This window comes from Balaenoptera borealis, assembly GCF_965194805.1.
Source record: "Balaenoptera borealis genome assembly, chromosome: 18".
In the NCBI taxonomy this organism is placed as follows: Eukaryota; Metazoa; Chordata; class Mammalia; order Artiodactyla; family Balaenopteridae; genus Balaenoptera; species Balaenoptera borealis.
This window is the reverse complement of record NC_138877.1, coordinates 52,505,952-52,523,080: the sequence shown is the minus strand read 5'-3', so window position 1 is coordinate 52,523,080 and position 17,129 is coordinate 52,505,952. Positions and strand designations below refer to the sequence as shown.

Sequence of the window (17,129 nt, the reverse complement as noted above, 5' to 3'; positions counted from 1 at the left end):
TGTCTCTTGTAACATTCTTTATTTTAAAGTCTATTTTATCTGATATGAGTATAGCTACTCCAGCTTTCTTTTGATTTCCATTTGCATGGAATATCTTTTTCCATCCCCTCACTTTCAGTCTGTATGTGTCCCTAGGTCTAAAGTGGGTCTCTTGTAGACAGCATATAGATGGGTCTTGTTTTTGTATCCATTCAGCCAGTCTATGTCTTTTGGTTGGGGCATTTAATCCATTCACGTTTAAGGTAATTATCGATATGTATGTTCCTATGACCGTTTCCTTAATTATTTTGGGTTTGTTTTTGTAGGTCCTTTTCTTCTCTTGTGTTTCCCACTTAGAGATGTTCCTTTAGCATTTGTTGTAGAGCTGGTTTGGTGGTGCTGAATTCTCTTAGCTTTTGCTTGTCTGTAAAGCTTTTGATTTCTCCATCAAATCTAAATGAGATCCTTGCTGGGTAGAGTAATCTTGGTTGTAGGTTCTTCCCTTTCATCACTTTAAGTATATCATGCCACTCCCTTCTGGCTTGCAGAGTTTCTGCTGAGAAATCAGCTGTTAACCTTATAGGAGTTCCCTTGTATGTTATTTGTCGTTTTTCCCTTGCTGCTTTCAATAATTTTTCTTTGTCTTTAATTTTTGCCACTTTGATTACTATGTGTCTCGGCGTGTTTCTCCTTGGGTTTATTCTGTATGGGACTCTCTGCGCTTCCTGGACTTGGGTGGCTATTTCCTTTCTCATGTTAGGGAAGTTTTCGACTATAATCTCTTCAAATATTTTCTCTGGTCCTTTCTCTCTCTCTTCTCCTTCTGGGACCCCTATAATGCGAATGTTGTTGCGTTTAATGTTGTCCCAGAGGTCTCTTAGGCTGTCTTCATTTGTTTTCATTCTTTTTTCTTTAGTCTGTTCCGCAGCAGTGAATTCCACCATTCTGTCTTCCAGGTCACTTATCCGTTCTTCTGCCTAAGTTATTCTGCTATTGATTCCTTCTAGTGTAGTTTTCATTTCAGTTATTGTATTGGTCATCTCTGTTTGTTTGTTCTTTAATTCTTCTAGGTCTTTGTTAATCATTTCTTGTATCTTCTCAATCTTTGCCTCCATTCTTATTCCGAGGTCCTGGATCATCTTCACTATCATTATTCTGAATTCTTTTTCTGGAAGGTTGCCTATCTCCACTTCATTTAGTTGTTTTTCTGGGGTTTTTTCTTGTTCCTTCATCTGGTACATAGCCCTCTGCCTTTTCATCTTTTCTATCTTTCTGTAACTGTGGTTTTTGGTCCACAGGCTGCAGGATTATAGTTTTTCTTGCTTCTGTTGTCTGCCCTCTGGTGGTTGAGGCTATCTAAGAGGCTTGATGGGAGGCTCTGGTGGTGGGTAGAGCTGACTGTTGCTGTGGTGGTCAGAGCTCAGTAAAACCTTAATCCACTTGACTGTTGATGGGTGGGGCTGGGTTCCCTCCCTGTTGGTTGTTTTGCCTGAGGCAACCCAACACTGGAGCCGACCCCTGCTCTTTGGTGGGGTTAATGGCAGACTCTGGGAGGGCTCACGCCAAGGAGAACTTCCCAGAACCTCTGCTGCGAGTGTCCTTATCCCCACGGTGGAACAGAGCCACCACTCGCCTCTGCAGGAGACCCCCCAACACCAGCAGGTAGGTCTGGTTCAGTCTCCCCCAGGGTCACTGCTCCTTCCCCTGGGTCCCGATGCACACATTACTTTGTGTGTGCCCTCCAAGAGTGGGGTCTCTGTTTCCCCCAGTCCTGTCAAAGTCATGCAATCAGTTCCCACTAGGCTTCAAAGTCTGATTCTCTAGGAATTCCTCCTCCCGTTGCCGGACCCCCAGGTTGGGAAGCCTGACGTGGGGCTCAGAACCTTCACTCCAGTGGGTGGACTTCTGTGGTATAAGTGTTCGCCAGTCTGTGAGTCACCCGCCCAGCAGTTATGGGATTTGATTTTACTCTGATTGCGCCCCTCCTACCGTCTCACTGTGGCTTCTCCTCTGTCCTTGGACGTGGGGTATCCTCCTTGGTGAAGTCCAGGGTCTTCCTGTCAATGATTGTCCAGCAGCCAGTTGTGATTCTGGTGCTCTCGCAAGAGGGAGTGAGAGCACCTCCTTCTACTCCGCCATCTTGGTTAATCTGTTCTCATTATTGTTTTTTAACGTGTTTTGTATAGCTTTAGATGAAAGGTGTCCAAATTTGGAATTGATAGTATAAATTTGCTAATATAGTTAGCATTAAGTATATTTGTGAAAAATCACTAATGGTAGTGGGCTATTTATTAAAAAAAAATTACTCAGTAAATATTGTAAAGAATCTTCTAAGGAAAGCAATGATTTACAAGTATGTAACTTCCTGTCATCTTCAGTGAACCTGTTTACAGAATAGCATTTGGTTTTTGCTTATTCTTGGTTATTTCTGTTCCCCTAGTCCATAGGGGTTTTTACTGCATAATCCTTAGAGCTCAGTGATTCAGAGAAGTCTTAGGAAGAGTAGGAGAATGTTCCCCATCATCAAATGTTATTTAAATTTTTTTTTAAATCGAAGGCTGGGGAAAACTCAAACCTTGCATCTAAACAATATCTTTTGTCATTGTTAAAGCAAACCAAGTACACAAATATAAAATTTTATCCCCTTCCTGTAAATAGCACCCACTAAACCCTCTAGTGATTCTTTGTTATTCTAAGATTGCATGTGAGAGGGCTAAGAAAGAGGAAACTTAAAACCTAATTTTTACTGCTAAATATTAAGATACTGTAATAGCTGTTAAATAAGTATTGTTTGAGTAGAGTGATCAGTAAAATGATGTTTGAGTGCCTCAGCTTACTCTAGAGAGATTTATGAAGAATAAAGGTGGCATCTGCATATACCATCCTGGTTAGTTTTTTTGTTTGTTTGTTTTTTTTAATTTATTTTCGGCTGCGTTGGGTCTTTGTTGCTGCATGCGGGCTTTCTCTAGTTGTGGCGAGCAGGGGCTACTTTTCATTGCGGTGGCTTCTCTTGTTGTGGAGCACGGGCTTTAGGCGCACAGGCTTCAGTAGTTGTGGCATGCAAGCTCAATAGTTGTGACTTGCAGGCTCTAGAGCACAGGCTCAGTAGTTGCGGCGCACGGGCTTAGTTGCTCTGCGGCATGTGGGATCTTCCCAGACCAGGGATCGAACCCGTGTCCCCTGCATTGGCAGGCAGATTCTTAACCACTGCGCCACCAGGGAAGTCCATCCTGGTTAGTTTTTTTAAAAAAGTTTAGACTGTCCAAATTATCCCCGTAAAGCTCTTCTAAATTCTAAGAAGGTAAACTGACTAATCAGTTGAATATTTAATGTTCTTATATCAGTTTCAGGTATATCAGACTTATGGTACAGGATGTTATTGTTCCTTAGCAGGGTTTTTTTTTTGGTAATCTAAAAATATGTCCTGGTCCCCTTGCATGATGATAAGCTGACATCTGTACCATGGAACTTTTAAAAGGGAAATTGTGTGGCATATTTGAAGGAACATTGCATGTCATATAGAGAATTTGGCTGTTGGGATTTAGCAGCTGACATTCTGGATGATCCTGGATAAGTCTTACTCTCTCTGTTTCCTTAACGATAAAATACAGTCATTTAAGTAACCCTTTGATTTTTAAAATTTGTATTTGTTGTGTAATTTTGCTACTTTATTATAAAGATTAAGGAAAGGTATGATCATTTCTTTTCATAACTGTTATTGACTAATTTTAATTTTAAAAAATGGATTGGCCTCTGTCAGGATTATTCTGTGGATTACTCAGTCAGGATTATTACCAGGATTATTTTTCTTCCAAAGAGATATGATTTATATAAAATTATTTGCTATGCTGAATTTTCTGGGAACCAAGCTGTTGTAGCAAAAATTGATTACTGACTTAAACATTTTTTTCTTTGATGTTAAAATATTTCTCTGCAAGATCTTCAATCCCTTTGTCTCGTTTAAGCTACTTGGTATTCTTGTAAGAAATAAAATCATTAATTCCTGAAAATATTTGATAAACCTAATTTTAAAGTAAATTCCTGTTGTCCTCACTAGAATTCCCAGTTAAGTTTCGCTACAGAAAACACATCTGTATGCTGCTTTAAGGGAATATCATTAAGTGAACATTGAGATTTATTGAAAGGCTGATTATTTACTTAATATGAAAGTTGACTATATGGTAATTAAATATTAATAAGTTTCCTACACATAACTCCTCAGAATACTGTCTTTTTATTGCAGTTAAGCAAAGCACTTCTGCTTTAGACACCTGTGAGAACTAGCTTATTGGGAGTGTTGCTTTGAGGCATACTAACTATGTTTCTTTTGTATTTGATTTTAACTTGGGCACTTGTTATTAAAAAATGATACTTGGATGACTTAATTTGTAATAACCTTCTTTTGCAGTAGGTAATTTTTACAAGATACTTTTTTTATTCCGTTTTTATCCATGAGAAAAATCTATTTTTCTTTTTTTACAAGTACTAGTAATATTCATGGCTTGTAATATTTTATATAGGAAGTAAGATAAGGCGGTGTTAATGGATTATAACCTATTTTATTGGAGAATTGGCTTTTATCTTGGGAAGTAAGAGGTATTAGTGATGTATATTTTAACAACAAAGCATGTGATACTTTTCAGCTCATCTTATGAATTGAAGAGAGCTTTGATACCAGACCTGACAAGTGTACTACAAGAAATGAAAATTACAAGCCAATATCTCATGAACGTAAACGCAAAAATCATAAGTAAAATGTTAGCAAATGTACAGTGATATGAGAAAGATAATACATCCTGACCAGGTAGAGTTTATTCCAGAAATGCAAGGTTGATTTAACATTTGAAAATCATTTATTTCACCATATTAACAAAATAAAGGGTTCGGAGGAGGGATGGGGTAGATGTTGGAGGGAGGGAGAAGGACCCCATGTGATTATCTCAGTAGAAAAAAAAATGTGGTAAAATTCTTTATTTAGTCACATTAAACATTCTGCGAACTAGGAATATAAAGAAACTTCCTTAATTTTGACAAAGTATATTTGCAAAATAACAAACCCCTACAGCTAACATATTCAATAGTGAAATATTGAATACTTTCCCCCTGAGATCAGGAACAGCAAAGGATGTCCACTCTCGTCACTTTTTCCAGTAGTATAGGGCCTAACCACTACAATAAGGAAATAAAATAAAATAAATGGCATAAACGTTGGAAAGGGAGAAACAGAACTATGTTTACTCACAGATGATATGATTGTATATGTAGAAAATCCAAAAGAATTCACAGACGATTGGAATTAATAAGTGAATACAATAAGGTCACTGGAAATAAGGTCAATATGTAAAAATACAGCACATGCAGAAACCCTTTTGGAAAATAGAGGTGTGGTTGTTTAGAAAGACCACTGTGTTTTTATTATATTCTTAGAATCGTAGCATCATCTTTTCTGTTGGGTTCGTTACTTCCCTCCACTGGTTTCATTTTTAACAGATTTTCTTCTCTTTTGTGACAACTCTATCCTCATCTTTTGAAAAATACAGATATTTCTTGTTATTCAAACTCTTACTATCTAAACTCTGGAACCTAATAGATTCAGATAGTGAGCAATATTTGTAATCATATAGTTCACTGTTTCTAAGACATTTTATTTTCACACCTCTGAAATTGGGCTACATCTTATAGTTGTTGGTATTTATGATTATAATTGGCACCCTTTTCCTTTAGTAGGGTTATATTAAATGACAGTGTGTCTCTAGGCAGTGATATCTTTTTTTTTTTTTTTAAACATCTTTATTGAAGTATAATTGCCTTACAATGGTGTGTTAGCTTCTGCTTTATAACAAAGTGAATCAGTTATACATATACAATATGTTCCCATATCTCTTCCCTCTTGCATCTCCCTCCCTCCCACCCTCCCCATCCCACCCCTCTAGGTGGTCACAAAGCACCAAGCTGATCTCCCTGTGCTATGCGGCTGCTTCCCACTAGCTAGCTATTTTACATTTGGTAGTGTATATATGTCCATGCCACGCTCTCACCCTGTCACACCTCACCCCACCCCTTCCCCATATCCTCAAGTCCATTCTCTAGTAGGTCTGTGTCTTTATTCCCATCTTGCCACTAGGTTCTTCATGGCCTTTTTTTTTTTTTTCCTTATATTCCGTATATATGTGTTAGCATACTGTATTTGTTTTTCTCTTTCTGACTTACTTCACTCTGTATGACAGACTCTAACTCCATCCACCTCATTACAAATACCTCCATTTCATTTCTTCTTATGGCTGAGTAATATTCCATTGTATATATGTGCCACATCTTCTTTATCCATTCATCTGTCGATGGACATTTAGGTTGCTTCCATGTCCTGGCTATTGTAAATAGAGCTGCAATGAACATTTTGGTACATGACTCTTTTTGAACTATGGTTTTCTCAGGGTATATGCCCAGTAGTGGGATTGCTGGGTCGTATGGTAGTTCTATTTTTAGTTTTTTAAGGAACCTTCATACTGTTCTCCATAGTGGCTGTATCAATTTACATTCCCACCAACAGTGCAAGAGTGTTCCCTTTCCTCCACACCCTCTCCAGCATTTATTGTTTCTAGATTTTTTGATGATGGCCATTCTGACCGGTGTGAGATGATATCTCATTGTAGTTTTGATTTGCATTTCTCTAATAATTAATGATGTTGAGCATTCTTTCATGTGTCTGTTGGCAATCTGTATATCTTCTTTGGAGAAATGTCTATTTAGGTCTTCTGCCCATTTTTGGATTGGGTTGTTCGTTTTTTTGTTATTGAGCTGCATGAGCTGCTTGTAAATCTTGGAGATTAATCCTTTGTCAGTTGCTTCATTTGCAAATATTTTCTCCCATTCTGATGGTTGTCTTTTGGTCTTGTTTATGGTTTCCTTTGCTGTGCAAAAGCTTTTAAGTTTCATTAGGTCCCATTTGTTCATTTGTGTTCTTATTTCCATTTCTCTGGGAGCTGGGTCAAAAAGAATCTTGCTGTGATGTATGTCATAGAGTGTTCTGCCTATGTTTTCCTCTAAGAGTTTGATAGTGTCTGGCCTTACACTTAGGTCTTTAATCCATTTTGTGTTTATTTTTGTGCATGGTGTCAGGGAGTGTTCTAATTTCATACTTTTACATTATCTGTCCAATTTTCCCAGCACCACATATTGAAGAGGCTGTCTTTTCTCCACTGTATATGCTTGCCTCCTTTATCAAAGATAAGGTGACCATATGTGCGTGGGTTTATCTCTGGGCTTTCTATCCTGTTCCATTGATCTATATTTCTGTTTTTGTGCCAGTACCAAACTGTCTTGATTACTGTAGCTTTGTAGTATAGTCTGAAGTCAGGGAGCCTGATTCCCCCAGCTCCATTTTTCTTTCTCAAGATTGCTTTGGCTATTCGGGGTCTTTTGTGTTTCCATACAAATTGTGCAATTTTTTGTTCTAGTTCTGTGAAAAATTAGGCAGTGATATCTTAAGCTCAATGAAATATGTTAGCTGATGTTCTGTTTTTACAGAAGGAAGTTCCTGGAAAAAACAAGGTAGTGAGATGCTTGTAGCAATAAAGGAGTCTTCTTACTGTTATCAGATACTTTTATTCACCTTGCAACAGCAATCCTTAGTGTGATATCTGGTATTAATAACAGTACTTGGAAAGGGAGTGTTCCCTACTCACTGAAATTGGAGAAATGCTGAATTAAACAAATTATATGGGTTTCTTTACTTCTGGCTTTCTCACAGCTCTTATGATAATGTACATTTTGAAACTAGAAAGTAGGGTTATGATATTGTTTCCAACTTTATTTGAGTATAGAAATCCTTTTTGGGTCACAGCTGTTCAACTTGTTATGGAACCATCATGGCGAAAACAGTTTATGAACACTCAGTCTCTTTCTTCAGCAGATTATCTTGTGTTTCTCCCTTTATAAAGTTATTATCTCACCCTGTATAATCATACAGTTTGACATTGTATGGTGTGGTAAGGTAGCATGGAATAACTTTTTCTCTAGAATTACAGAGAATGTGACAAGTTAGACTATGAACTAAATATGTGTCTACTTTATATTTTACTGAATGCAACCATTTCATACTTGTTAGTGATACCTTGAGTATTTTCATTATTGAAGAAAATTATCAAAGTTTGATATACATCAGCTATTGTAAAGAACCTTTATTTTTAAACATCAGTTGTGCTGTATGGAACTAGTGTAATTACAGTATTCTAGGTTTTTATTTCTTTTAGAGGCTAAGACATTCTTGGATACTTAGAATAGTGATGAGTTGCCTAAGCTTTGTGATGTTCCCTAATCTAATTTCATGATAAAAGATTAGAAAGTAGTGTCCAGATTGCTACGTCTCTGATATACCCAGTTATTTACATTTTAGTAGCGAGAAAGTAGGGCTCTTTTTCTCATTGATACTCTTCTATTTATGTAGTTCTTCTAACCTCTTTTAGGTCATGAACTCCTTTAAGACTTTGGAAACTATGTTTTTTCCTCTGGGAAGTTACACTCTTCACACATATGGTTTCATGTTTAGATTTTATAGCATTCATAGCTCTCTTTGAAGGGATCTCTAAATTCCTTTCCAAGAACCAGTAACCAACCACTCTGTGGAACCTACAACTTTCTGCTTTTGGAGGATAAAAAAAGGCAGCCTATACACTTTAATTTTCTTAAATTGACCTTTGTGTGGAAAAGATTATCCACTCTGATCTACCATCATTTCATTTTAACTTGGTGCAAAAGTGTTTATTGAGTATTTGCTGTGTGCCCTGGTGCTGTTCTAGGCACTGAAGATAAAGCAGTGAACCAAGCAAAAAAATCCCTACCCTCATGGAATGAATTTTTGGGTTTGTGAGGACATTAGACACCATCAGGTTGAACTTCTTTTTAATGAGCAAACTGAGGCCCAAGAAGGTACCTGAATTTACCCATTGTCTCATAATTAGTTGGTAGTAAGGTTTAGGTACTAGAAGAAGCACAAAGAGGAGAAAGACATGTTTTTTTTGTTTCAGGGCTCTTACAGTGAAGATAGGGAGAGAGATATAAAATAAATTAATATGTCATCAGGCCATTTTTACTAAATATTTTAATAGGAATAATATTTCATCGAAGGACCTAGGTAGAAGAAATAAATGATTAGAGCTTTGTGGAGGTCTGGAGTGGTTGTGCTGAACCTGAGCTGAGTTTAAGGGAATAAGGTCACTTAAAGTAGGAGCAGTGCTAGCAAAGGAATGGAGAGAGAAAGCAATAAGGTTAATTTCAGAAATGTAAATTACAAATGATCATTTTAAATTGTTTGCAAGACAGCGTCTGATTTCCTCCTGTGCTGTGTTCTTGTGTACAGTTTTTGCTTTAGTCACTAGGAATACTAGTAATGTATTCAACAACTAATATTTTCTCAGTGATATAGTAATGGCAGTGTTTTTTACTGATTTGAAGTTTTTGTATGTTTGCTTTTTGCTTTTCTTCTAAAGGTATATGGTGTTAATTAGAAATTTTTTCACTTTATAGTTTATCCCTCACTCATGCCCTTTCTTTCAAATCACTAATGTGACTTAGTTATTACAAATATATAATACTTTTAGTTCAGTGTGCTAGATTTTGACAGGAGTGCTTTAGAGTTTTGAAGGAAATAGTACTCAGGAAATCATGAATGCTTGATACATTTTTTGAGAAATTGAATTTGTATTGGTAGGTGTTGTCTACATCTACTGGCCTAACAAAAACGGTGTATAATCCAGCTGCTTTGAAGGCTGCACAAAAAACCTTACTTGTTTCCACCTCTGCAGTTGATAATAATGAAGCACAGAAAAAAAAACAGGTAAGTATAGTAGTGTACAGAATTTGCAGGTCGGGAAGCTTTTCTGCATGTATGTGTTTTTTCAATGCTTATCATAAAATAGAGCTAAAAGAAAGGTATATGTTGGCTGCCACTGAACTTTTATTTTCCCTAGTATATTAGTAAATATTAATTTTCTTCTTGGAATGAAAGGCTCTCCTGATTGATTTTTGAAACTTGTGTACTTATTTAAGCTTTACATAGGAAAACTTGGCATTTCATTTTTGTTGCCAAGCTTCTTCAGTTACAACCAGTTCTGTCTTCTTGGGTAATTCCATTTATCGGAAAGGTAAATGGTAAATATTCTAATAATGTTTTTGATCCCTTCTCTAGGAGGCACTGAAACTTCAGCAGGATGTAAGGAAAAGAAAACAAGAAATTTTAGAAAAGCACATTGAAACACAGAAGGTAAAATATTAAAGTTAGATTTGGCAAAATATATTTATAAGTGTCATAATTTTCAGTGAATTTAATCTTACACTCTATAGATAGTCCTGAGAAACATATTTACTGTAATTGATAATGGTAAAACTGAAATATTTATCAATAATAATGTATATATTAATTGATAAAATGTTGGGGATGAAGTGTATTACATTGTGTAATATACATTACACAGTGGACTGGGAAATGGATTAGTTTAAACTGAGCTATGACTATCAACTTGAAATGAAAATAAGGAATATTTATCCAGGTATGTTGCTGCACAGTAGTTCAATAGATAGTAAATGGAACCTTTTTCTCATTGTTGACATATGTACCTTTCTTTAATTGGCTTGGGATCCTCTAGTCCTATGTTGTCTGGTACAGCAGCTAAGAGCCACATCTGACTATCGTAAGTGTTAAAATACATACCAGATTTCAAACACGTAGTATGAAGAAAAATGGTAAAACATCCCAGTAATTTTTGTTGAAATGTTACTTTTGATAAAATGCGTTAAATAGAATATGTATTTAATTAACTTTAATGTATCTCTTTTATCTTTGTAAGGTGGCTGCTAGAAAATTCAAAATTATGTGGCTAGCAGTATTTCTTTTGTACAGTGTTGCTCTAGTTATGACATTTAATTAGTGTCAATTCTTGATTACGTCTGGTGATAAAAGTTATGACACTTGAAAATATTGAAAATACACAAACTTTTTACCTTTTGGTTTAAAATGTATGTCTTTTCTAATTTAAATTTGTATGTACTTGATAAAGAGACATCACAATGCTTTACACCCAAAACTGAAACCATCTTGACTCAGAGAACCTATAATACTTTGTGATGTCTTCTCCACATTACCATGTTTATCTTCTTACTTCCTATCTATGTTGGGCATATTGTTCTTAGCCTAGCCAGTTACTGTTCCCTCTGACAAAGAAAGTAGGTAACTAAATATGCCATTTTTCTAATATCTCATATGAAGGGAAACCGTAAAACTTTTCCTCTGATTCTTTCTGGGTTGCGGACTATGTTTGGAGTGGGAATACTTAGAATAAGTAATATCAGCAAGTGGATTAGAAAGTAAGATTGTTGCTATTTCAAAATGACAGCTTTTCAGGGATTGAATTAAATTTCTTGTGGTTGTATGCTTTGAACTATGTTCTAAGAGACTTAAATAGTAGTATAGTTCTTCACAGCGTAAACCAAGATTAAGACTTGAATTGAGATAGTTAGCATCACCAATCTGCTATTCTGCTATCTCAGTGATTGTAAGCCTTGTCATGAATACATAAACTAAAAGTAGCAGTTATTTATTTTTATATTTACTTTGCCCTGTTTGCTTTTTAGATAATAGTAGGAATGTGTCTTATATATTTGTTTTAAAAAATTTGCCAGATGTTAATTTCAAAACTGGAGAAAAACAAAGCAATGAAGTCTGAAGATAAAGCAGAAATAATGAAAACTTTAGAGGTTTTGACAAAAAATATTACCAAGTTGAAAGATGAGGTCAAAGCTGCTTCTCCGGGACGCTGTCTTCCAAAAAGTATAAAAACCAAGACTCAGGTATTTCAATTTGTGTTGTTATTCATATTACTACTTGTTAAAAAAAACATTAAAACACTACATTATTTAAGATTCAGTTTTCCTTTAGCTAATACTCTTTGTTTAAAATTTGATCATTATATACTACCATTCTTCTCCTTCTCTAGTAATTAATAAGTAAATAAACACAAACAAGGAAACTCTACTCATCTTTTGAACCCTGCACATTGTAGTTAGAAAGTCAATTGTAGTTAGAAAGTCAGTAATTAGACAAATAGTTATGGATAATCTTGAAAAGGTAGCTAGAGGACAAAACGATATAGATACTGGAATGCTTGACTGAGGAGTTTGAGCTTTATTTTGTAAGTAATTGGTGGTATAAAATATTAATGAACAGAGAAGTAACAATCTGATGTCACTGTACAGAATGATTGATTTTTTCTTTTAATAAATTTATTTATTTATTTTTATTTTTTGGCTGCACTGGGTCTTCATTGCTGCGCACGGGCTTTCTCTAGTTGCGGCGAGCGGGAGATACTCTTCGTTGTGGTGCACGGGCTTCTCGTTGCAGTGGCTTCTCTTGTTGCAGAGCATGGGCTCTAGGCGCGCAGGCTTCAGTAGTTGTGGCACGCGGGCTCAGTAGTTGTGGCTCATGGGCTCTGGAGCGCAGGCTCAGTAGTTGTGGCACATGGGCTGCGTTGCTATGCGGCATGTGGGATCTTCCCGGACCAGGGCTCGAACCCATGTCCCCTGCTTTGGCAGGCAGATTCTTTAACCACTGCACCACCAGTGAAGTCTCCAGAATGAATGATTGAAAGGGAGAAAATTCAGGTAGATTAACTGATCAGATACAAAAAAGTGAGCAAGTTAATTTTGGATGACAATAAGTGATTTAAAAAAAAACCCATGGAGTTATACAATACTTATACTTAGTGTGTGTGTATGTGTGTATTTGGTGTGTGTGTGTATGTATATATGTGTGTGTATATATATATAAAATCATGAGTTTATATTGATATTTCTCATTCTAATCTAATACCATAGGGTTCTTCTTTTCTTTCTCTTATGCCATATCTCCATGTTCCCATGATGACAACTTGGTTCCCACTAACATCAATACAGTATACGTTTGCACAGTCCTGTAATCCATTCAAATAGTTCCAGAATTGCTAAAACAATACCACTTCCAACAACTAACTAAATATAAAATTAAGAATTTGTTTGCATTCTTTACAACCTCATAATATACGCCACTAAGAGCGTCGAGTCAAACCTGTGGTGTAGGATCATGTGTTTTTCCGTTCTTGTGGTTATGTTATTAATTTGATAAAGTTAGGTTTATTTCTGTCTGTATTCAGTTTTGGGTCCCCCTCCCTGTCATTCTTGCTGATTTAATTTTATTTTTTGAATAAGTAAAACATTAACATGATTCAAAAGTTATACTATATAAAAAGGTTTATATAAACGACCATTCCCCTTTGAGCCCTGACACTCTGTTCCCCACTCTTCCCTCCCTCTTGGTGTGTGTGTATGTATTCTTTCCTACGTAAAAGCATACTGTATATTCCTTATTAACACCTTGGTGTTTTGTTTTTCTTTTCAGTTATTTCCTGAAAATTACTCCATATCAGTCCATAGAAATCTCACTCTGGCTTCTGTATGGAAAATGATTTACAGGGAAATCAGTGGACGTAGGAACAAGTTAGGAAGCTGTTGCAGTAGTGTAGACCAGAGGTGACTGGTGGCTTGAACTAGGATGGTAGGACTGGAGATAGAGAAGAAATGTACGGATTAAATGGGAATGTGTAAAAAATTCTTTGTAAAAAGTTTTGTATAGGGCTTCCCTGGTGGCGCAATGGTTGAGAATCTGCCTGCCAATGCAGGGGACACGGGTTCGAGCCCTGGTCTGGGAAGATCCCACATGCCGCGGAGCAACTAAGCCTGTGTGCCACAACTACTGAGCCTGCGCGTCTGGAGCCTGTGCTCCGCAACGGGAGAGGCCGCGACAGTGAGAGGCCCGTGCACCGCGATGAAGAGTGGCCCCCGCTCGCCGCAACTGGAGAAAGCCCTCGCACAGAAACGAAGACCCAACACAGCCATAAATTAATTAATTAATTAATTAATTTAAAAAAAGTTTTGTATAAATGCAAGATATTAATTGTCATCACCTAAAATATTTATTACTATTTTCTAGATGCAGAAAGAATTACTTGACACAGAACTGGATTTATATAAGAAGATGCAAGCTGGAGAAGAAGTCACTGAACTGAGGAGAAAGTATACCGAATTACAGCTGGAGGTATGTTTCATGATAGCCACACAGTACGCTAAAGAGGAGTAGTTGTAGTCTTGATGGTTTATTTGCAAATATATTCCTCTCATTCTGGTCAACAGTCGTTGGCAGTCTCTGGTAAACATATTGGGAGTTGATGTAGAAAAGAGGGAAGAGGTTGGCAAATCTTTCAGAACCAATAGAAAATCTCTTAGTATTTAATGAGGGATGATAGCCATTCTACTTTTATACACAAGGCCCTCTACTTCTAGTGAATTTTGTTCCTTTTCTATTTTCGGTTTGTTTTTCTTCCTAGGACCAAAATCTATTAAAGGCTTTTCAGATATACTTAGGGAGATATTCTGTGCACATATAGGCATGTTATGTTGAGTTCCTATAAGGATCAGACTTTTAGTGGTAGAATTATATTGAAGAACATGCTTACTTAAGTTTTGCCTATAGATGGTGCTGTGGATGTTAAAGAGAAAAAAACTAACTTCTTATAATTTAGTTATATGATTATTTATATAAGAAAAATCTAGTAAAATTGATCTCTATACGTGAGAATTTTTAACATTTAGCAAAAAGATGTTTTAGAATCAGAATTACATTTTGAAGTACAGGGACATTTATGTCATTAGTGTAGTTGGTACTTGTCTGTATTTATCGTTGCCACAATATAATTTTTTGTATTTTAGCTTATTCCTTTTGCTTAATCTGAAAATAATGCTTTTTTTCCATATTTGTTAGCAACTTGATTTTCTTTTTCCAACATAGTAGAAATCTGTATTGAGTACTGGTATCCAGCTATTAAAGACTTTAACATTTAGCAGCCATTGTTCTTGTCTTAAGGCTCTGTCTTGTCTGTCATAGGAAGCCATAGGATGGTGTATTAAACCTGCATATATTTTGCATTCTCTGGAAAACTGATATGGTTGTCTGTGTGTCCTGCCTAAGATAACAAGTTTTGGAAAAGATAGGTTCCTTTTATGTTAATATAGAAATTGTGTTTTCACCATTCTGGAGATTTCATGCCTGTGTTGATGCAACTTTAAAAAAATACATTATCATTTTAAAAATTTTGGCCCATAATTTTAGCAAATAAATAATAGCATTACTAATATCCTTTATATTATTAGTCCATGTTTTCATTCTTTATCATGATATAGCTAAACACTGAATGACATCTTCTGTTTTTCTTTTATGATGGCCAAACTTTAGTTTGCAATTTATATTAGTATATGCAGTAATGCAGTGTTTGCCAGAGTGTGTTCATTCTCCACACCAATTCCATATTTTGTTAATAGGTATTAGTGAAAAAAGCTTTTGAGGCCAAATAAGTTTGGAAGAGGTTATAGTAAACATGGGTTGTTGTTTTTTTTTTCCACATTCTATTTTCTATTTTTTTATTTTTTTAACATCTTTATTGGAGTATAATTGCTTTACAGTGGTGTGTTATTTTCTGCTGTGTAACAAAGTGAATCAGCTATACATATACATACATTCCCATATCTCCTCCCTCTTGTGTCTCCCTCCCACCCTCCCTATCCCACCCCTCTAGGTGGACACAAAGCACCGAGCTGATCTCCCTGTGCTATGCAGCTGCTTCCCACTAGCTATCTATTTCACATTTGGTAGTGTATATATAAACATGTGTTTTGTATATGGTTTTCGAGAGGCTTGTAATTTGTGAATCTCCAAAAACACATGTTTAAATACTCAGTATTACTCAAACTTACTTGTCCAGGGACCCCTTTTTTAAGGAGCATTTTGAAGTTCCTAAGAGTATACTTTTTATATGCTGTGCTGTTGTTGACATTAATCCTTGACCTTTGAAGTTTATTATTTGGATTTTAGATGATTACTTTAGCTAATGTTAAAATTAACTGTCTTGAGATGAATAAACTAAAATATTTATACTTGCAGAGATTTTGGCAGTGGTGCCTGCTTGACATTTCCACTTGGATGTCTCACATCCTCAGGCTCAACATGTTCAAAATTGTGCTTATTTTGTCCCTAAACTCATCTACACAATTACCCAAACCAGAAATCTGGGAGTCATCATTGATTTCTCCCTTTCCTTCAGTATTCATACACATTTAATTACCAAGTTTTATACATATTACTCCCCAGTGTATCTTTTTTTCCCTTAGTTAATTAATTAATTAATTAATTTTTGGCTGCACTGGGTCTTCGGTGCTGCGCGCGGGCTTTCTCTTGTTGCGGCGAGCAGGGGCTACTCTTCATTGCGGTGTGCGGGCTTCTCATTTCAGTGGCTTCTCTTGTTGCAGAGCACGGACTCTAGGCATGCAGGCTTCAGTAGTTGTGGCTCGTAGGCTGAGTAGTTGTGGCTCACAGGCTCCAGAGTGCAGGCTCAGTAGTTGTGGCGCATGGGCTTAGTTGCTCCGCGGCATGTGGGTTCTTCCCAGACCAGGGCTTGAACCCATGTCCCCTGCATTGGCAGGCGGATTCTTAACCACTGCGCCACCAGGGAAGCCCCCTCAGTATATCGTAAATGTGTTTATTTTACTTCTCTCTATCTCCGTGGCCACCATTGTAGACTAAGCTTCTATCTTCAGTTGTTGGTGCTATTGTAGTAGCCTGACTGGTTTCCCAGCTTGTTCTCTTTTCCTTTTACCAGAATAATATTTTAAACACTGATTTGATTACATCACCCTACTTCTGAACTTTAGTTGTTTTAATTGATTTTCATGGCTCTTGGGATAAAATCAAAATCTTTAACGTGGTCCTTAAAGTTGTTCATGATCTGGCTCTGCCTGTCTCTCTAGCCTCATCTCTTCATCCCGTGTGGTCCAGCTGTACTGGATTTTATTCCTTCTTAGAAGTACCATGTTCCTTTCAGCCTTGGTTCCTTTGTTCATGCTCTAACCCCCACCCCTCACTCTTGCCTTGCTTGTTCTTTGTACCTTCTTTGATTCATTGAACAAATATTAAGTTTCTACAATCTGCTAGCTGCTATTGTAGGTGCTGGGGATAAAGTAGAGAATAAAACAAGGAAAAAAATTCCTCATGGAACTTTTATTCTAGTAGTTTA

General features: G+C 36.5%; 1 protein-coding gene across 19 annotated transcripts in view; it reads left to right on the top strand.

Moving 5' to 3' along the window:
* RBM26 (RNA binding motif protein 26) overlaps positions 1 to 17,129 on the top strand; it is a 110,413-nt gene that overhangs the window by 50,754 nt on the left and 42,530 nt on the right. For all 19 annotated transcript variants that reach the window (XR_014237128.1, XR_014237129.1, XR_014237130.1 and 16 more), the window contains 4 exons: positions 9,689 to 9,814; positions 10,166 to 10,240; positions 11,656 to 11,823; positions 13,997 to 14,101. Coding sequence is in view for 15 of the 19 variants with exons in the window: in XM_082365936.1 (XP_082222062.1) it covers positions 9,689 to 9,814; positions 10,166 to 10,240; positions 11,656 to 11,823; positions 13,997 to 14,101 (474 nt within the window). In the remaining 4 variants the exon portion in view is untranslated. The remainder of the gene's footprint in view (positions 1 to 9,688; positions 9,815 to 10,165; positions 10,241 to 11,655; positions 11,824 to 13,996; positions 14,102 to 17,129) is intronic.